At 47.5% G+C, this 19,611-nt stretch overlaps 2 protein-coding genes across 6 annotated transcripts in view; one reads left to right on the top strand and one right to left on the bottom strand.

Annotated features, from left to right (window-relative positions):
- UBAP2 (ubiquitin associated protein 2) overlaps positions 1-9,614 on the top strand; it is a 137,279-nt gene extending 127,665 nt beyond the window's left edge. For 2 of the 5 annotated variants that reach the window (XM_080820532.1, XM_080820531.1), the window contains 10 exons: positions 3,202-3,397; positions 4,226-4,317; positions 4,581-4,628; positions 7,007-7,085; positions 7,321-7,526; positions 7,753-7,852; positions 7,937-8,044; positions 8,197-8,264; positions 8,348-8,539; positions 8,636-9,614. In XM_080820532.1, coding sequence (XP_080676658.1) covers positions 3,202-3,397; positions 4,226-4,317; positions 4,581-4,628; positions 7,007-7,085; positions 7,321-7,526; positions 7,753-7,852; positions 7,937-8,044; positions 8,197-8,264; positions 8,348-8,539; positions 8,636-8,731 — 1,185 coding nt within the window. In that variant the 3' untranslated portion in view covers positions 8,732-9,614. Of the gene's footprint in view, positions 1-3,201; positions 3,398-4,225; positions 4,318-4,580; positions 4,629-4,864; positions 4,922-7,006; positions 7,086-7,320; positions 7,527-7,752; positions 7,853-7,936; positions 8,045-8,196; positions 8,265-8,347 lie in introns of all 5 variants that reach the window. The other 3 variants (XM_080820530.1, XM_080820528.1, XM_080820529.1) reach the window with 2 other exon arrangements.
- Positions 9,615-13,587: 3,973 nt separating this feature from the next.
- Positions 13,588-19,611, bottom strand: part of UBE2R2 (ubiquitin conjugating enzyme E2 R2) — a 107,852-nt gene continuing 101,828 nt past the window's right edge. Inside the window, exons 4-5 of the mRNA XM_080820541.1 lie at positions 17,747-17,881; positions 13,588-14,591 (exon numbers count right to left, since the gene is read on the bottom strand). Of these exons, the coding sequence (XP_080676667.1) occupies positions 14,372-14,591; positions 17,747-17,881 (355 nt within the window). The 3' untranslated portion in view covers positions 13,588-14,371. The remainder of the gene's footprint in view (positions 14,592-17,746; positions 17,882-19,611) is intronic.

Raw genomic sequence — 19,611 nt, 5'->3', positions numbered from 1 at the left:
GACTTTGGGAAGGTTGATAGTGGAGAGGCAAACCTAGAAGTCCCAAGTTGGCAAGCGTCCCTGTGTGCTAAAGAGATGGTTACTGAAGTGTGGCTTCTCCAGGTGCGGAGTTGGGGGCGCAGTTTCAGTGGTGGTCTTTGTAGCTTGTGGTGGGTGGAGGAACGGAGATGGTGAGATGGTGAAGAGGCAGGGTGGTAGCAGGGTGCTTCACTCAGACTAGGGGACCCTGAGCATAAGGGTAGGCAGACAGGTACCAAGAACAGATAACAAGAGATGGATCCCGAAGCAGGGAAAGAAGTTTGGGGTACAGATCAATAGGAGAGGTTAGAAATTTGGGGAATTTTGTGTCCTCTGAAGAAGAGGTCATTTGCTACAGAATGGAGTGATGGCAGAGTCAGCTCTCTCCTTCCATCAGGATGTGGCTAACATTGTGGGTTTCAAACTCCAGTTTTCCTAATGACATCTTGCACATAATTCTTTGTCATAAAGTACATAGATCACCATCTTTATAGCAGAGCACAGTATGGACACCTTTGCCCATGGAGTAAGTGCCTGGTCCCGTGCCTGTGCCCGCTGTTTGGTGGGTGGGAACTGTAGTTGGTCGCCGTCCCGAGTGTGGAGAGCTGGCCCCCTGGTCCCCCGGCCCTGGTGTGTTGGAGTCTGTTCTTGTTCACATGGGTTTGCCGCTTTCCATGTCCAAACTGCCCCAGTCAGAATGGCCTCATCCAGGGAGTCCCAGGCCTTGCCATGTGCCAGAATTGCTGCATTGCTAATACAGTTAAAAGATTCAGTAATGAAAAGTATGAAGAGGTAGATATTGAAGTGTTTTTTTCTATCATGTCTGCTTGGTTCTACCCCTCTTCCTACTATTTTCTTGATCCACTGGAGTTTTTTTTAACCCGTAAATTAGGAAATGCATACACAGTCACTTTCCCACTCCCTCTTGCCCTTTGCTTTAATTTATTTCCCCTGTAACATATATGGGAGTGTTCCCTAGATAGTGTCCTTTAGCATTTCCCCCCCATGTAACAGTGATTCTCTGAGATATTTCTGTGCTGAAACATAGATTCTGTCTTCTTTTCCCGTAGCTCTACTACATCACATTAGTAAATCACTCTTTCACTGATGGAACTGCAGGGCCATTTTCTGTCTCGAATACAATAAACATTGTTACATTCAATAACTTTCTACCTTGCTTTGTCTGCAGGGGCAGTCCTGGAGGTTGAATCCCCAGCCATTTGACCTTTTGTACAAATTGCGGAATTGCAATCACTGCACAGTGATTTTAACCTATTTACCTCCCACTGGCAAAGAAGGAGATGGACTGTTTCCCCCCTGCCTCCTGAAATTGTGTTATCAAATATTTTTATGTTGCCCATGTGTTAATTGAAAAATGACCTGTCAGTACAGTGTTTTATTGAATGAGATTGAACATCTTTTTTTTTTAAATATTTATTAGAAAGCCATTAAATTTCCTTTTCAACGAGCTCTTCATATTCATTTTTCTGTCAGGTCCTTGGTGTCTCTTTCTAGGCAGTCCGTATTCAGGAGACTAGAAAGTAGCCGTTTGTGATGGGAGGTGCAGATACTTTGCTCAGGTTTGTCATTTTATTTTTGACTTTTGTATAGTCAGATACATCAGTCTTTCATACTCTGTCATAATTAGTTCTTTCCCCCTTGAAGTTTATGAAGGAAATCTCCCTGTTTTCTCCTGTCCTTTGTGTCGTTGTGGAAGGGTTGGTGCCCTTTTTGCGGAGCTGGTTCCACTGTCCCATCGGAGCCGCTGCCTGAGCTGTTTAAATGGAGTAGAGGTCAGTTAGGCCAGCCCCTCGCCACCCTCGCAGATTGGGGAGGTGAGGAACAGGGACAGGAGCCCTGTCAGGTTCATTCGGAGGTAGGAAAGGCTTACTGGATGACTTTGAGTTCCTTTCAGCAAGTCAGGAACTAATTTTCTAGTTAGCTGCTCTTGTGGATTCCCCCTTCCCCCAGACTGGGAAATAATAATTTTTTGTCCTGTGGTTAAAAGAGTTGAAAAGTTTTATGACTAGTGACATGTAGGCACAGTGGTCAGATCTGTTCCTGATTCTGTAGCAGGTGATCAGCCTGGCTCATGCAGAGGAATGTGGAGCGGGTGCTGGGACAGGTTGGCCTAGCCTCCCTCTGCCTCTGGGGCTCTCTTCACCCAGCTTCTGTCAGTCTAGGCCAAGGGAGCAGAGTCCTGGGGTGCCCCAGGAGATGACGGTTTTGCCTATCTTCACCTTGTTGAACTGATTCTGGATGTCAGGACCCTAAGGTTTGTGCTCAGCTGACCTGGGTAGCACAGTCTGTGAGGCTGGGACCTACACAGAGCTGTCTGTGTGGTGCAAGATAGGGTACATGGTTGTCCCCCTTCTCCGGGGGTTTTTGTTCCTGAGGCTTCTCCTCTAGGAGTTTCCAGACTGCTTTGTTCTGTACATGCTCTGGTTTGAAGGCTGGTCTCAGTCTTACAGAGCCTTTTCTTCCCTCTTTGGGCCTTGCTGCCCAGCCAGGTGCATCTCTCTCACCCACCCCTGAGCCCTTGAAGTGCTTTTTGGTACCTTGTTCCTCCCTGGAGTTGAACACCTGGGCGGGATTCCTGGAACTCCTTAGAGCTTTTGTTGGGTTTCACCCTTCTTCCCTAGGTGGATCTTGTTGAACAGGCAGAGACGTAGGCCATGCCCTTTTAGGTAGGTCCTGATGGCCTACCAGGTTCTGGAGCAAAGGCCTCTCTGGGCCCCCTTTGATTTCCATATCAGAATAGTTAGGAAGCCTAGTAGAAGACAGCTGTTCTCAGAAGGCTCTGACTTGGGCCAGGCTGCTTGTGGTGCCATGATTGACTCTCCTGAGACTGCTTGCTCTTCTGTGAGGTGGGTTCTCCCCTCACATTCCGATGGTCTGTGTTCACATATGACCTAAGGTTTACGTCGGGGTGTCTGTACCTTATTTCAGATAGCAAAGCTTGAGCAATGATTCTTAGTAGGAGGGTGTTGGTCAGTAAAGCTCAGCTTTAATTATGTGATACTCAGCTTATGAATTGTGTCCTGATGGCCTCATCTAGCTGCAGTTGGGAGCACAGAGCCCCTCACCGGTCTTCAGAGTGCAGACCCAGATGCCAGACCAGTCCTCTTGCGCTCTTGTGTTTTGCCACCAGATCCATGTGTCCTCGCTTTTCTGTTTTGCCAGCATGCCAGTGTGGAGAGCACCCCTTCCCTTCAGTCCTCAGCCACCTTTTCAACGGCAGCAACCTCTGCCTCGGGTGCCACGTCCTCAGGGCTCAGCCTGCCGAGCAGCATGAACACAGTGAACAGCCTCTGTCTGGGCGGGACCACTGTGAGTGCCCCCAGCAGCAGTGCCAGGGCCACGCCCTTGGTGACCTCAGGTGTGTGCTCCCCAGACTTCGCCTATCTATCCCCCGCCCCTAGAAGGTGATGCTTGGTTTCCCAGGGAGGATGCCTAGAGGTGGCTGCAGGGCATGCTGGGTAGCTACAAGCATAGGAGCATCCTGGTCTCCCTCCAGCCCTGCCATTGCTCCCTGGTCCTCTTTGTTCCACTGACTTCTTGAGTCCCAGTCCTTCCAGCAATGATGTGGGGATGAATGAAACCAGTCTTCTGGGGGGGCTTCCCCTGGGCAGGATTCCTGGTAGCCTTTGTGCTTGTAGGTCCCCTGTCTTTCCTGTCTTCCTCTCTGGAGCTGAGATGGCCTGGTGACATGAATGGACCCTGGGACAGCTCTATTGGGCTCCTTCTGGCCGCTTAGTGTGACTGATTGTCCATCAGCAAGACTTGGGCAGTCTGTGTAGACCAAGTAAACTGTGGTTTGGTAGAAGCTGCTGAAAGCTACCTTGGACACAGCCTGTCCCCCTCTGCTGGCACCGCCCAGCCTTGGTTCTGTTCTGAGGAGGCAGATTGTTCCTTATGTTTAGGTTTGCTCAGTGCTGTGTTGACAGGAGTGGGTGATGGGTGGTGCTTCTGTCTGGGCAATGAACCCTCTGATGTGGAAAGAGCCTGAATGTGGTGTCACATGCTTTGTTTCCTCTACTTCCTGGCACAGCCTTCTGTGTCTCTCAGCTGCTGCCCTCCTCTCTTGGTGGTGGCCCCGTGTGTGGCAGTACTGTGACAGTGAGCTCAGTGCCCACTCCCCCACAGTAGCTGCAACCTTGCGCTCTTTGTGGTGGCATCACTGCTTGTTTGATTTTTGCTTTCACAGGCAAAGCACCCCCTAACCTGCCCCAGGGAGTACCTCCCCTGCTGCACAACCAGTACCTCGTGGGCCCTGGAGGACTGCTTCCTGCCTATCCGGTGAGTGCACGGTGTATGGCTTCGGGCTGCCCGACTCCTGTGGCCTTAGAGGTTGACACCTGGTAGGACCTGGTGAGGCGGGCCTTGGGCTACTGCTTTCCCTGGTATTTCTCCCTTATCTGACTCCATCAAGGTGTCTTCTCACAGCAGATGGTCTGAGTCCCCATGTCCTATCTCCCCAACCTTGTTTAGGCCCCTACATGGGCCTGGGCTTCCCAAGGGATTGTACATGGTCCCTGACACCCTTTTTGGTCCTCACGCAGATCTATGGCTATGATGAGCTCCAGATGCTGCAGTCACGTCTGCCAATGGTGAGTGGGATGTGGTGGGGGATGGGGGGACTCGGGCTCTTTCACAGGTCCTTCCTCCCTAGGCCTTCATTGCCACCCTGTTGAAAAAGCTGCTAGCATTTGGGGGTTGGGCCTCATGTCACTGTAGCTGGGTGGAAGTGTCCTGTTCTTACTGCTTGGGAACTTGGAGACCGTTGGGTCCCGGGGTCCCAGGAGGCAGTGCCCTCTACTACATGTGGGTCCTTCTCTTCCTTCAGGCGTGCCCCCACTGCGCCCCACCCCCACCCCGTTCTGAACAAGAAAAACCATATGACGTAAGACATGGGGTTGCTTGACCGACTCTAGAGTTTTTTTCAAGTTGTGTTCTTTGAGGTGCTGTTCAGTGTCTTTGGCCTCTGAAGTGGCCATCAGTGATGCTTGTGATAGCAGCACGGCTCGTCTGTCCCCAGCTGAGTGACCCGCCCGAGCTGACACTCTTGAAGGGTCCCTTTGGATCTGACCTGCATCGCTGCTTACAAGCGTGCTGGCCCCGGGGAGTCCCTGGTTCTGCAGCCTCACTCTGAGGCCAGGATTGCTGCTGCTTTCATCCAACCCTTGCTGCCAGGCTGAGTCTCCTGGCCTCCGTGGACAAGCCTGCAGTGGGGAGGGCACCGAAGGAAGTGTGCTCCCTGCCTGACAGGCCTGCAGACTGTGACCCTGCCCCTCCTTCCGTGGTCTGGCCTTTCCCAGACTCCTGATAATTTTCAGCAGCCTAGGGCATCGGTCACGTTGGTAAGGAGAGAGCTGTTTGAACACGCCTGCTCGATGTGATCTTTCCTATTCCCTGAGGGAGAGGTTTTCCCCCATGTTGTGTCCTTCCTTAACTCTTTCCCACTGGCTGTCCCCTGCTCTGCTTGCCCACAGAGTAGCTCGGGGAGCTGCAGGTATCCCCTCCACCTCCCGGGCCTGCATGCCGAAGCCCTTGTCTCTCAGGAGAATGCTTCTCAGCTGCTGAAGTCTTTTCAGAGGCAGAGGTGGGTGGCTAGGCAGCTCTTCCCCCTGACAGCAGCCCATCATCACACTGCTGCTGCCGGTGTCCCCAGAGGACCCAGAGGGGATGTTGAAGACATGATGGCACATTTCTAGGGTGGTCAACAGAACTTAGGGTTTCTGGGGAATGCCTAAGCCTTAGGGCTTTGCAGAAGAGGAACTGAAGCGGCCCCGGCCATCTTACTATCATGAGGAAACCTCATATCCACCTGACCTAGAAGCCCCAGGCATTGGAGTGTCCGGGGGAGTCCTGGTGGGGGACCCCAAGAGGGATTCAGTGGGATCCCAGCCCTGGGAATCATCTTGCCTTGTTTTCTTGGTATCATTTTGTGCCTTAGAAGAAATCACCTCTGAACCCACCTTTTGAGATATGTTTTGTGCATTTTTCCCCTTTGTTCATTTATTAGGGTCTGGTACTTTTGTGCCTAGTTCCTGCCTTTGATTTTCCTGTGAAAGAGCACCCCCTCCTGGGCTTGCTCTAGGCCTGTCTGCAGTTGTGTTCTTGCTACCTCTGGACTTCCTGGTCCTGCCTCCTCCTGGGGTTCTGGGCTGAGGAAGCTAATGGGTTTCCTGGAGGTTAAGTGGAAATGAGGCTGAGTAGGGGAGTGTAGAGGTGCCATTCCTAGCCCAGATGGCTCCTGTCTGGTTGTGACCAGGCACTGTTGGCCCACAACAAAAGCAGGAAGGCTTCCCATGGGGCCTGGAGGCCGGGGGACCATGTGTCTAGTACTGGCAAAGCCCTGGGTGGTGAGTAAGGACCAGGTCAGGCCTCCCCTTCCCCACAGAGCTCCAGTTTTGTGTTCTTGGTGTCCACACTTGCCCTGGCTCCTCCATGGTCCGTGTTGGCATGACAGCATGGGTGGTGAGGAGCCAATTTGGGACCTTAACTGGGGTCCTCTTGGACCTGTGCCTCCTTGGCATTGCTCCTCTAACGGCTTTTAAACCTCAGGCACTCCCTCTCCTGCTGGTTCTTTTTCAGGGTGCTATAATCCAGTCAACTTTCCTAGCTGCTCTGTAGAATCTGTCACATAGGAAAAGCCAGTAGAGTTGGTTTGACCTGTGCATTTACCAGCATCCATCTCACTATATATTAGCCGTGAGACTGGTCCACCAGTAGCTCTGCCTGGCGAAGGCTGATGGTCTTTTCAGTGCGTCTTGCACGCTGTGTGGCTGTCACATTGCACAACTCCGATGGGCACCATTTACTTTGAATTTGAGTGCTGCCCTCTGGAGGTCAACCTGTGTCCCTGCAGTCCGGCCTGTCCGGGGAGCAGGGCATCAGCTGGAGTGCGTGGGCTGCCTGCTGGGCCTGTTCTCTGGGGACTGGGCGGAGGTCATTCTGCTGATTGAGCCTCGCTTGTCTCTCCTAGGATTACTATGGAATTCCCTTTGCCACGCCCACAGCCCTGGCCAGCCGAGATGGGAGCCTAGCTAATAACCCGTATTCAGGTTAGTCTGCTCAGGGTTCGAGGAGTCGGGTTGGGGCGTGGTGCGTGGGACTGGTCTGCAGCTAATCCCAGGCACCTGGAACCAGCAGCACAAGGGCTGAGAGAGGTCTGCTAGCAACCTCTTGAGCTGGCTGCCAGAATCTGTTCCTGTTTGCAGAAGCCAGTCTGGCTTTTTTCCTGGTTGGATGAGGGCAGGGTGGGGGCAGTGATTCGAGTCAGTGTTTCTCTTCTCCTAGGTGATGTCACAAAATTTGGCCGAGGTGACTCCGCATCCCCTGCACCCCCCACCACACTGGCTCAGCCGCAGCAGAGCCAGTCCCAGGCCCACCACACAGCCCAGCAGCCCTTCCTGAATCCTGCGCTGCCCCCTGGCTACAGCTACACTGGCCTCCCCTACTACACGGGCGTGCCTAGTGCCTTCCAGTATGGGCCCACGATGTTTGTGAGTGTTGGCGGGGTGGGGTGGGGATGTTACTCCAGTTCTGGGGACTAGAAGCAGGGCCACGAGGTGTTAGGCTACTTTCCTGTGTGCTTTTACAGCTAGTGCAGGTTGCACTACTGAACACAGGTCTTCTGTGGTTGTGCTGCCTGGGACTAAGCCAGGGGATACCTGACCTGCTCCCTCTGCCCTGTTCCTGCACTGATGCCTCTCCTGCTTGCTCCCCCAGGTCCCGCCGGCCTCAGCCAAGCAGCATGGTGTGAACCTCAGCACCCCCACCACCCCTTTCCAGCAGGCCGGTGGTTACGGCCAGCATAGCTACAGCACAGGTGAGGGGTGCTCCCGGCACAGAGAGATGTGGGTGGGACAGGCTTGCTTGGCTCACGCGTGCCTCTTGTACCCTGCCGTGCTAGGTTATGATGACCTGACCCAGGGGACAGCTGCGGGAGACTACACCAAGGGTGGCTATGGTGGATCATCACAGGCACAAAACAAGTCTGCAGGTTCTGGGCCTGGCAAAGGTAGCGTCTGCCCCTCCTTTCCAGGATTGAGACCCAGAGTAGTTGTCTTCTACTGACTCTTTCTCAGGCAAGGCTACCCCAGAGTGCCCCTGGAGGTGGGGGAGGCTGGAGCTGGGCCCAGTGGCCGTGGGAACAATTGCTTTCCCTCCTAGGAGTGTCCGTGTCCTCAAGCACCACCGGCCTACCTGACATGACCGGTTCAGTCTACAACAAGACTCAGGTGAAGGAGGATTCGGGTAGATGGGTCGGCTGGTGGGAGGTGCTGCCCAGGCTGGCCCTGACCATGGTCTCTTTATCCTGCAGACTTTCGACAAGCAGGGATTTCACGCAGGGACTCCTCCACCATTCAGCCTGCCCTCGGCCTTGGGTTCCACTGGGCCCCTGGCCGCTGGAGCAGCCCCTGGTTATGCGCCCCCACCGTTCTTACACATCCTGCCTGCCCACCAGCAGCCTCATTCACAGCTGCTACACCACCACCTGCCACAGGATGCCCAGGTGAGCCCTGTGATGGAGGCAGCCACCCTGCCCTGGACTGGGGGTCCTGCTCCAGCCCTTACAGCCTTCTCTCCTCCTCCTCCTCCTCCTCCTCAGAGTGGCTCGGGTCAACGCAGCCAGCCCAGCTCCCTGCAACCCAAGTCGCAAGCCTCCAAGCCCACCTACGGCAACTCTCCCTACTGGACAAACTGAACCTTTGAAGAGAGGGGTGGGCTTGGGCAGGGCTTACCCTGGGCAGGAGAGAACACACGGAGCCCATTTCTAGGAGCCCAGCGCCCTTCCCTAGAATTCCTGAGACGTGTAACTGTGTCAGCCGAGCCTCTGTGGGGAACCTGCCTCTCAGACTCGCTATTGTATGTAATGTATTTATGTATGTATTTGTAAATGTGATAGAAGTCTTGGTTGGGGTGTAGGGGTACAGCTGCTACTCTTAGCCAGGTCTGCAATCCCGATTCGAGCCCCTTCTCACTGTAGCAAAGAAGCCCTTTTCTCACTCCTGCCTTCAGGCCTTCTTTGTAGCCTCCCAGCCCCACGGGCAGTTGGGAGCAGTGTCTGGAAGGGCTGCTTCAAGGCTGTTTGGGGACTGGGGTCAGGTACCAATGAAGAATCACGACTTAATCTCACTCCCTTGTAAGCCATTTTTTGAGTTTCCTTCCCTGTGTAATTACTTTAGCCCTGTCTTTGAGGAACAGACCTTTTGTCATTTGTCGTGTTCCTCACCTGCCAAATCTTGATCTGGGAATAGCAGCGATATTCTTCCTGCCCAACATGAAAGTGGCACCTGTTTGTCTTCATACAGACCAGAGCCCTCTGCTTCTGGTCTTGTCCCCAAGAGACTTGCCTTCCTCTGGCTGACCATTTTTTTAAAAAATCATCTGAAGTTGTGCTCAGAGATGTTCAGTCTGCTCCCTTAAAAAAAAAAAAAATCAAAATCCAAGGTATGCCTTCACCTCAGTGAGAGCACGTCTCCAAGCAAAGGCTCCTCTATTCCATTTGTCCTGAACCAGGTGGGCGACTGTTTCAGGGGTTTTCTCTCTTTGCCCAATCTCCACCTAATAAAGTTCTGAGAGCATGCACGGTCTCTGTGTGGTGTGACTAAAGGGTAGGTCAGGGCAGAGGCTGTCTTCATGATTGTTCTGGGCGCTGTGGACGTCACATTAGAGCCGAAGTAGCAGTCACGTGGTCAGTCTTCTGACAGTACGTTGTGAGGGCTTAAACTGGCATTCCTTCTTTCGCCCTGGTCAGGATCCAGGGAGCAGAAAGGTAATGAAGAGGCTACAAAGCCCACTTACCCTCCTCACAGGCCACAGGCAATGGTTATCAAAGTTCACTTTGATAAGGCAATTTCTCACAGGGCCGACCCGGTCAACAGAAATACCAGGGCAGGGTCCTTTCATTTCCGAATGTCAGCGGATATTAAAATCTGAAAGGTAAGAGCGGAGGATGTGTTTCTCATGACCGAAGAGAGGAAGTTTGAACAGCTCACCCTCTCTATCCTTTGTTCTTCATCAACCAGACAGAATCGTGACTGTTAAGGGGTGGGGTGGAAGAGAAGACTAGCGAGTCAGGGTGGTATGAAGTAGGTAAGTGGGTCTTGGGCAAAATACTTGCTCCAGAAAGTCCCAAGCAGCCATTCACTTGGGCCAGGATTCCAGTGCAGCTCCTTCCTCTTGCTTCCAGGCCACTGGTCAGGGAGGAATCAAGGCCATCTGCTAGGCCTGTGTGGCAGGAGGCAGATCGCCCCACAGTTCTGCAGCACAGTTGTGCTCCAATCTCCAGGTGTTGACCGAGGCATTACAGCCTCATTTTTAAATGATCCCTCAGACTAGGCTAAGTAAGCAACCAGAGTGGGGCATCAGATACTGGTCAAGTTGGTGTGCCAGAACCTGGGGTCAGTCTTCACCTTTTCTGCTTTTGCCCTCTAAAATCAGTGGTCATTTCATCAAATGGGGCCCCTGCTGCTGGTGACCCACAGCTTGAGATCCTGGCCAGAAAAAAACAAGTGTTCACATAAAGGGACTTCATACGATCTCTTGCCTGTTTCCTGCTTATTAATAAGCAGCAGGATGTTCAGAAGACAATGATGAAAACAAAAGGCTTGGGCGCCTGGGTGGCTCAGTGGGTTAGGCCTCTGCCTTCGGCTCGGGTCGTGATCTCGGGGTCCTGGGATCAAGTCCCACATTGGACTCTCTGCTCGGCGGGGAGCCTGCTTCCTCCTCTCTCTCTCTGCCTGCCTCTCTGCCTACTTGTGATCTCTCTCTGTCAGATAAACAAATAAATTCTTTGAAAAAAACAAAAACAAAAAAAAACAAAAGGCTTACCTAAGGAGGGCAGTGGAGCACGCTCATCCCTTCACCGACCTACTTGTACTGGCAGATTGTGCCCTACTTAAGAATTAACAAATGGCTGTGTCTTAATAGCCTTTCCTAAAAGTTAGTACAGACTGGGAATGTGTATTCCATGAGGAGGTGAGTTGAGCAGAATATCCTAGAAGATCAGTGAGATTTGGTTTCGGTTTTTGTTTGTTTTTTCAGCTGAGTCATGGGCATAATTAGTGAGGCAACAAGTGGAAATAGACCACCTTTTAGTTTTCTTTAACACAAAGAAAGAAGAGGGTCATCCCATGGGGAAGTAGCAATACAGGTATATTTTATTTCACATTTTATTAGTAGACAGATGGGCAGAAAAAGACAAAATAAACCACTATAGGGGAAGTTCAACACAAAAAATGCATCAGATAATCTTTTCTCATAAGTTAAACTGAAGAAAAACATCTACTATTTCAGCTAAGAAAACTATTAAAGTCAGGTGTGTCCTGCTGGTTTCAGAATAGTTGAAAATTGCATCTGAATCTTTTTGTAAATGTAAACCATTTTTATCAGAATGGGAGGGGTGGGGAGTTAACTTTCAGTGGAGAACTACACTTTTCCCTACAGTCTCCTACTGTGTATGTCCCAAACATAAGGAAACCAGCAAATAAAGAAGCAAGTAATTTGAAGGGAAGAGGAAAGAGGGGACTACAAAAAAGTCTGGCTAATAGAAAAGAACTCTGGAATGGTATGAAAAAGAGTGGGAAGACTTTGAGAAGCAACAACGGAATCATATTACTTTCTCCACCCAGCCTCAAAACACACAGACCTGAAGAGCATCCAGAGGCCTCCACCAGCATCAAAAGGTATCTAAAAATGCAAGATTCTGAATTCATGTTAACACCAAATAATCAGCACAACTGTACTTACAAGGTTCTGGTCTGACCCTGAGACCTCTACTCCCAAAAAGGAAAAAAAAATTACATGCTCAAGTTTTCTTTTGCCACAGGATGTGTTCTCAGGACAGAGCTCTGGAACCAGCATCTGGGTTTTACAGGTCAGTTTGAGTTACCAGAATGTCCACCTGCTAGCCAATCAACACATACCAGTCTTTTCTGGAACTGATTGTACTCTTATCAGAGGCAAAGCCAGCCCTCACTAGTAACACCCCAGAGGGCTGAGAGGTATGACTTCCACCTGGCTCTCTGGCTCCCTGAGTCAATGTGCAACAGAGGCCAACAGGGCCTAATGGGACAGGGCTGAGCAGCCCAGCACCTTCCGCAAGGCCAAGGTGCCTGGCCTGCTCTGGCAGAGAAATGCTTTTATGGTAAGGGAAGAAAGAAATGCCTTAATCTTAGGGCTCCAAGAGAGAAGACCAAGCTACTGGCTGTAAACGTGTATGGGGGTGTTTAGAGGGTAATCAGAGCATTAGGAGAGACTTTGGACTCCAGAAGATTTGCAGGTTATCCAGAAGTATTACTTAAAAAGCATGGTTTGTAAAAAGCTAGTTCCGACATCCTCCTATGAGAATTTGTGGCCAGTGTTTTGTCACAAAGAGCTGTTCTGTTCTCGGAATCTGACTGAAATCACTAGATTCAGGGGTGCAAGCAGCCCTAGCCCCATGGGGATTGGACAGAGATTCTGGGACCAGGCTCAACACTGTCCCATATGAACCTTTGCATGTTAACGTTTCCACTTAATACCAGATCAAACTTTAGAGGCCAGAGAGGTCTGCTGGGCATTAGTCAGCAAATGTTTGGAGTTTGAAGCGAATGAAAACCCTGAGATCAGAGAGGAAGGAGGAGCTAAGGAAGTAAGCATCACCTATTCTGTTCTAGGATCCATCCTACCCCTGTCCCTCATCAACCCTTTGGTTCTTTCTGAGCTATGATCTGAAGAAAAGACGTTGACACCAGTACAAAGGGATCTGGAAGAGGATTGTAACCAGTCTGCTCATTTTCTTTCCTTCCGGTCTGTAATTTTACATTATAATGATTATCCCCACTGAAAGAACACTGCCCTCCTATGAACTGGCCCACTCTCAAAGAAGAATCACCGCCAAGTTCTGAAGTCCCTGGTTGGTGAAGGCTGATGGATCTCAATATTGATTGAAGTAACACATGATTGAGACCAGGGAAGTCAAAGCTGCAGCCACTACACAGTTGGAAGATCGAGCCGTTGCCCAGATACCGCCTGCAGCCAATTCCCTTGGCCCTGCCAAAAGAGTCAAAGCAGCCCAGGGCAAGCTCCATGCACAACTTCTGCTTGCCCTCCACAGCCAGCGTACATAGAAAGGAGAGAAAAGTCCAGGTCACATCCAATGAGGAAAGTGGGAACTGGTCACTCATGTCTCCTATCCACAGCTATCACTATTGGCATAAGCAGCTCAATGAAAACCAAAATCTTAACACATGCACCTAGGAGTAATACTGAGTAATTAAAACTGGCTACTTGCACTCTCACCATGAGGATTTTCAAAATATTTTTGAGGGAAAGGCCATGTTCACATAAAACAGATGTTTTCTCACCCAACAGTGGTCACCAGTAGTTTTGACTTTTTTTTTCCCCAGCAGCATCAACCAACATTGGCATAGTGATTTTAAACTCCTTGTTCCCATCACTAAGACTCCACACACACACACACACACACACACACTAATCTCCACTCTCTCCCCACTCCCTTGGGGTGGGGAGGGTAACAACTCTGTCTTTTAAAATAAATAGCAATCAAGTGCTCAGTTCTATGTAAAGTATGAATATTTATTTTCAGGCTTTAGATCCCAATCGATTTCAAAAAACAAAATCTGATCTCTCTCCTCAGGGTAGCTGAGGCCCCCTGTGTTAAGATGATGTCCTGGAGGCTGAAGGGGCTCTGTGCCCTTAGAAACACATTTTCATCAGGCTTAGCACAAAGTCCCTGATGCCCACTGTATCCCAGCCTTAAGAAGGGAAAGGAAACAAAATTCACCACCATGGGGCTGATCGAATGCACACACACTAAATGAGCAGCTAAACCTTGGCAAATTTGCTTTTTTTTTTTTTTTAAGTTAGTTTTGTGGGGTTTTTATTTTTTTTTTTTCCATTTTCTTTTGCTACTCAGCATATGCAGCACTTGTGAACTTCCAATGGGTTCCCAGCTTTAAACACATTAAACGTCTTGATGAAAGACTATTTAATTCTTCAAGAATCTAAAAACAGACCAAACGTGTTTTGCTGTGAACACTCTGTAGAGATGAAGTGAGGCGAGAGTTTGGGTTTAAAGAAGAAGAAAAAAAGAATCAATACAGTGATGGAAGGGTAAAGAATGCAAGAATTCAGACATTCTGTGGAGGATACTTTCTCTCCATTAAGAGGTCCATAAAAAGGAGCAAACTGAGATCCATAAGGGGAGTCAGCAGGAGCCGTGTTTGTTTTTCCCACCCCCGGTGATAGGTTTTTGCTGAGGGGCCACTGCTAGGTCCCCACTTGCTCCCCTCCCTTTGGCCTGAGACGGCAGGGCAGTACGGGGCACTGAAGGAGCACGTCACGACTCCTCGTTCCCAGAATCATCATCATCATAGCAGTCGGCATCTTCCTCCTCCTCATCTTCATCATCAATGTCGTCGTCGTACAAGTCGTCATAAAGCAAATCTGAGCTGTTGTCATTGGAAGGCACTTTAGTTTTGATGCAGTATTCCGCCAGGGTTGTGGGGACCTTCACTCCATCCTTTTCTGCTTCGGCTTTAGTGGCTGAAACCTGTTTCCTGAAGGGAGAAAGTTTATGTAAGTCTCTGTTTTGGAAGATGGATTTGCAACTGGCCTTTCTTAATAATCAGGATTCTGTATTTAAAAAAAAAAAAAACCAGACTCCTTATGACTCAAGGTTTCTCCATTTCAGTGCCTGCCTAAAAGTATCTGACAGATACTACACCAAGGTTCTCAGCCCATCAGGGTAGCGTTTTAAAGAACACTTAAAAATGACCTTTTGAAGGGTATTTAAAAGCAGTGGGTCTTAAATGTTGGTTAACCAGAAATGACCTCAGATTTTTTTCCCTCTCGTCTCACCAAACTCACAGTCCCAACAACTCTTAATTCAATAATCCTGTCATTTACACTTAGAGTAGATTGCAGATAGCCTAAGTAGGGTTCCAATGTCACATGACACACCTGCCTCCCACTTCATTCTTGTCACCCAAAACATACAGGACATCGTGGTCCTTTTTTTTTCTTCTTTAGTACCTTGAACAACACTTATTTTTCTGTGTGGCTAAGAACTCTTCTCCTGATTTTACACATGACTGCCTGCTGAACTTTGAAACAGCCTGTTCTGACAACTCAAGTTAAAACAGCCACCTAGTCACTCCTTCACATTATGCTACTTAACCACTAATCATTTCTCCTATGATCTTCCCCATTTGTTAGCTTTTCTGTCAGTTTTCTCCCCCTTCCCATCCCCCTCACCCCCCAATATGAACTTCTCTGGAGAAATACTCTTTCTTTCTTCCAGTTCCCTGATGCCTAGAATACAGCCTAGCACATACTAAGCTGTGCAAAAAATTATTGACTGGATGGATGGAAGGGTGAAGTTTCCTTCAAGTACAAAAATTGACTGTAAAACAACAAACCACCAATCTCATGATCTTCCTTTTGCTGGCTCTAATTAGATGGTTCCCCACTGATATTGCTGTCTGCCTTTCTTTTCCAAACCTGACAGCTTGGTGTTGCTGATACACCCTGGCTTGACGCTCTTCCCTCTCTGTCTCTTCCTGGGTCATCTTAGTCATTCCCATGGCTTTTGCCACCATGCCCCTTCATGCTGACAGCTGTCAAACCATCAGGATCCACCCCTATCTTCTGAGCCCTACACCATTCAATAAGCCTTTGGGATGTCTCCACCCTGATGTTCCATAGGGACCCTAACTCAGCAAGTCTGCAATTGTCATTTTCAACCTCTGTGGCCAGCTTCTCCCATTTTTCTTCTAAGAGTATTCTTAAAATCATAAACCTCACTCCAAAGCTCTACTTTCAAATCTGTTTTCTCACTGTCCCTGCCTCTGTTTAGTCTTCATCTTGGCTTCTCTTTCCTGTATCAGCCTCTTCTGGTCAACTAGGGTTCTTTCAAAACTCAAATATAATTTCCCCTTCCCTTCCTAAAATCTTTAAGTGATACCCCATCACTTATAAGATAAAGGATGAAAGCTTTATTGTGGCTTCAAATGTCTTTTAAGATCTGATCCCTCTCAAAACAAAACAAAACAAAAAACGAAACAAAAAAAACCACACAACAAACAGATCTGATGGCTCTCTGAATTTCCCATTACTTTGGAAATGAGAACTTATACTCAAGCAATGTAAAGCTGCTTATATATAGTTCTCTAATCACACCATGCTGTTAGCTACCTGTTAGCAAACCTGTTTCTTCCCTGAAAGGGCTCTTCCTTTCCCTTATTACTTGAAAAAATCCTGGTTACGAGGCATTACCTCTCCTAGGAACTCCACAGCAATATATATTCCACTGTATCTTGTTTATGCTTAGAGAGTATATATTTGCACTCATCTCATTACATGGTCATTTGTTCACAAATTCTTGCTAATAAGTGTGACCTCCTCAAGGAGAGACTGCCTTCATGACCTAACAGAGTGTACCTGACATGCAGCTGGTGTATAATAAGTGTGGAAAGAATTAAAGAATGAGATAAACCCTTAAATTAAGAAATAGAATAGATGCCTTAGGGATATTAATTCTTCACTTACTAAATCCTACCCTTCGTTGAACATCAGGCTCAGTCTATAATGGCTATAATCCTGACTATATTATGAAGCACTCCCATCTTTGAAGCTTCAACCTACTCCAGCTCCTCTAAATCTCTAGGTCCTTACTATTTATACTAATTACCTTCAATCTTTGGTATACACCAGTCACCTAGGTGGATGGTAAAAACGATATATAGCTGTCCAGCTTTTACCCTTGTAATCTCACTAAATGACTATGGTTATGGAAGGGGGTCTAAAGGTGATTCTGGTGGGCATAAAACATTGAAAACTGATGTATATATTATTCAGCTTTATTTCGATGCAGTTTTTCCTTTTTTCTGTATATCACATGGCATCTTGCTGACTAGAGTTATAAAGAGGGACGATTTGTATAAACTGTAATGCTTACTAAACTATGTGCAGAAAACTGTCCTTGGGACTCTATTTTAAGGATATAAGAGGAAATGAATTTATTGCAATTCAAGTATCAGTTGTTGGGTACTGTTAAGAAAACCTTCAAGTCCTACTTAGGGTATGATCAAGAGATGAATGGTTCAGCCCCAATACCTCCTACTTTTTTCCCCTTTTATACAGATGGAAAAACCAAAAACCCAAAAAATTAACTGATAAAAGGTACTATAAGGGGTGACAGAGCTAGGGGTAGATTCCAAGCCTCCCACTGAGAGGAAGCTTCTATGGCTCTGTTATACCATATACTAGTGTTGCTGATAATGATGATACCTAGAAGATACTTGCTACTATGGTCAAAAGGGCCAATAAACTATATGGCTTCATTAAAATTTCTGAAAACAAAATACCTAGAATGTCCAGAATACTCTTGGTGTTTGCTACACTTAAAGGACATACTGAAAATCCTGAACAGCGTCCCTAAAATGATTGAGAGGCAGAGTCTACAAACTTTATTGGTTCAGAACGTGGAAGTTTTGGTGCCCAGGAAGTAAGATCTGCTGCAGCATTATCTTTTACTGTGTGCTCTCTCAAAAGCCAAACAAACTCATTAGGCTCAGGCAGAAATCTCTTCCCAAACAATAAATCTAACAGAGGACTGGAGTAGATACTTTAAGTCGATTTAAAGCCATGGTTCTAGGATATAGTTTAGAAAGACTTGAAGTAATCAAACGGAAGGTAAAACAAAACACCTTACCTAATGATTTCAGCATATTCTTTGTCTTTTCCTTTACTGTCCCTCCATTTCCTGAACATAACTGAAGCATCCACATTGGCTGGGGAGAAGGTGTTGGGCTCATTGAGCAATGAGATTACACTTAACAGGATAGTCCTAGAAATGGGGGTGGGGGGAAAAAGGATCAGCTATGAATATTCATATTTATAGGATCCATAAATACTGTGCTTTTAAATTTAACATAATATTTGAGATCTTAGGGGAATAGAAATAGAATATAAAATTTTATTTTCAGTACTCAGCTGGTTAGGCAGAATAAAGTTGCTAACTAAGAGACAAAGGAAATCTGTGAGCCGAGCATAAAGATCATGTTCCAGGGCATGGTCTCAAATGGCTATATGTTCCAATCTGCAGAAAGTGGAAGCCTGAAAGCTTTTTAAGTAACAAATTTTGAAAACTATAAATTAAGTACAACAGGAAAATGCAAAAGCCATAAGAAAAAAATTCCTTTTTGGGGAGAGGTTAAAAATGGTCACGCTCCACACATCCACGTGGTTCTTACCATGGCTGCTTAAGAGGATCTGAAAAATGATACTACATGCAAATGTATTTGTTTTCCATACTTCTGAGGGAAGAATGACACTTAAGCAGGAGAATGGAGGAAAACAGTAGCCCAGACATGGAAGAACTAGTCTCTGAATAATGGAAATCTTTATTCAAAAATATTATTAAGTACTTAGTGTGTACCAGAGGCACCAACGGTGATGTTGGATGTACAACAGTGAGCAAGTTAGATGCCATCCCTTCTCTCCCAAGGTTTGTAAGAATTGTGGGAGATACAAACAGGCAATTTTTGTCCAAAGATAAAACAAAAAATAGACACCTTAATCACACATTTTTCTGTTAGAAAAATAATTAGAACAGGTTCCAAAGAGGGACGCCTGGGTGGCTCAGTTGGTTAAGCGGCTGCCTTCGGCTCAGGTCATGATCCCAGGGTCCTGGGATCGAGTCCCACATCGGGCTCCTTGCTCAGCAGGGAGCCTGCTTCTCCCTCTGCCTCTGCCTGCCTCTCTCTCTGCCTGTGCTCACTCTCTCTGACAAATAAATAAATTTAAAAAAAAATCTTAAAAAAAAAAAAAAAGCATCAGTAAAATTAAAAAAAAAGAACAGGTTCCAAAGAGATTTCAAATTATTACCAAGCTTCTTTTCTCTAAAAGCTCTGTGCATGTATGTAAGGAGAAAAATTAAATTTCTCTACCTTTTCTCATTGGTGCGAGGTTATAGATTGTGTTGTTGCAAAATAGCCTTTTGCTCCTGCCCCAAGCAAAAAATAAAGGGAGGGAGCCAGGCAATTAGATGTTTGATTTGATGAAACCTTTTCCTAAAAAGGGTAGAGAGTTTCTGTTATGTGATTATACAAGATTATGACAAAGGCACTTACACAGACAACCTTCCCATCTAGTTAAAATCCATTTATAACAGACACACACATCCCTTTCTTTTAGGTTAAGAATAACTCCTTGCCCCTCCCCACCAAGATCCTCCTGGATTTCTTCAGTAATTACGTTATAAAATAAGATTAAAAGAAACTCCTCATTGCCAATGATGGGAAATGGACTGACATAACATCCTAAAAGCAAAAAAAATGTGTGTAGAAAATTCCAAAGGGCTGCCACAGAAGAAAACACAGAACCTGTTAGAAAGATAAGCAGGATGGGACAAAGTGTGGTATAAAGCGGGGCACGGGGGGACAACAACAAAACTTTATATAGTCTAGATCAGCACTGCATAAAACTTTGTGATTATGTAAATGTATAATCTGTATTATCCAATATGATAACCACCAGCCACCCCATGTGGCCACTGAACACTCTGAAAGGTAGCTT

The sequence above is a fragment of the Martes martes genome, assembly GCF_963455335.1.
Source record: "Martes martes genome assembly, chromosome: 12".
NCBI lineage: Eukaryota > Metazoa > Chordata > Mammalia > Carnivora > Mustelidae > Martes > Martes martes.
The sequence above is the reverse complement of the archived record's forward strand: the minus strand, read 5'-3'. Positions and strand labels throughout refer to the sequence as shown.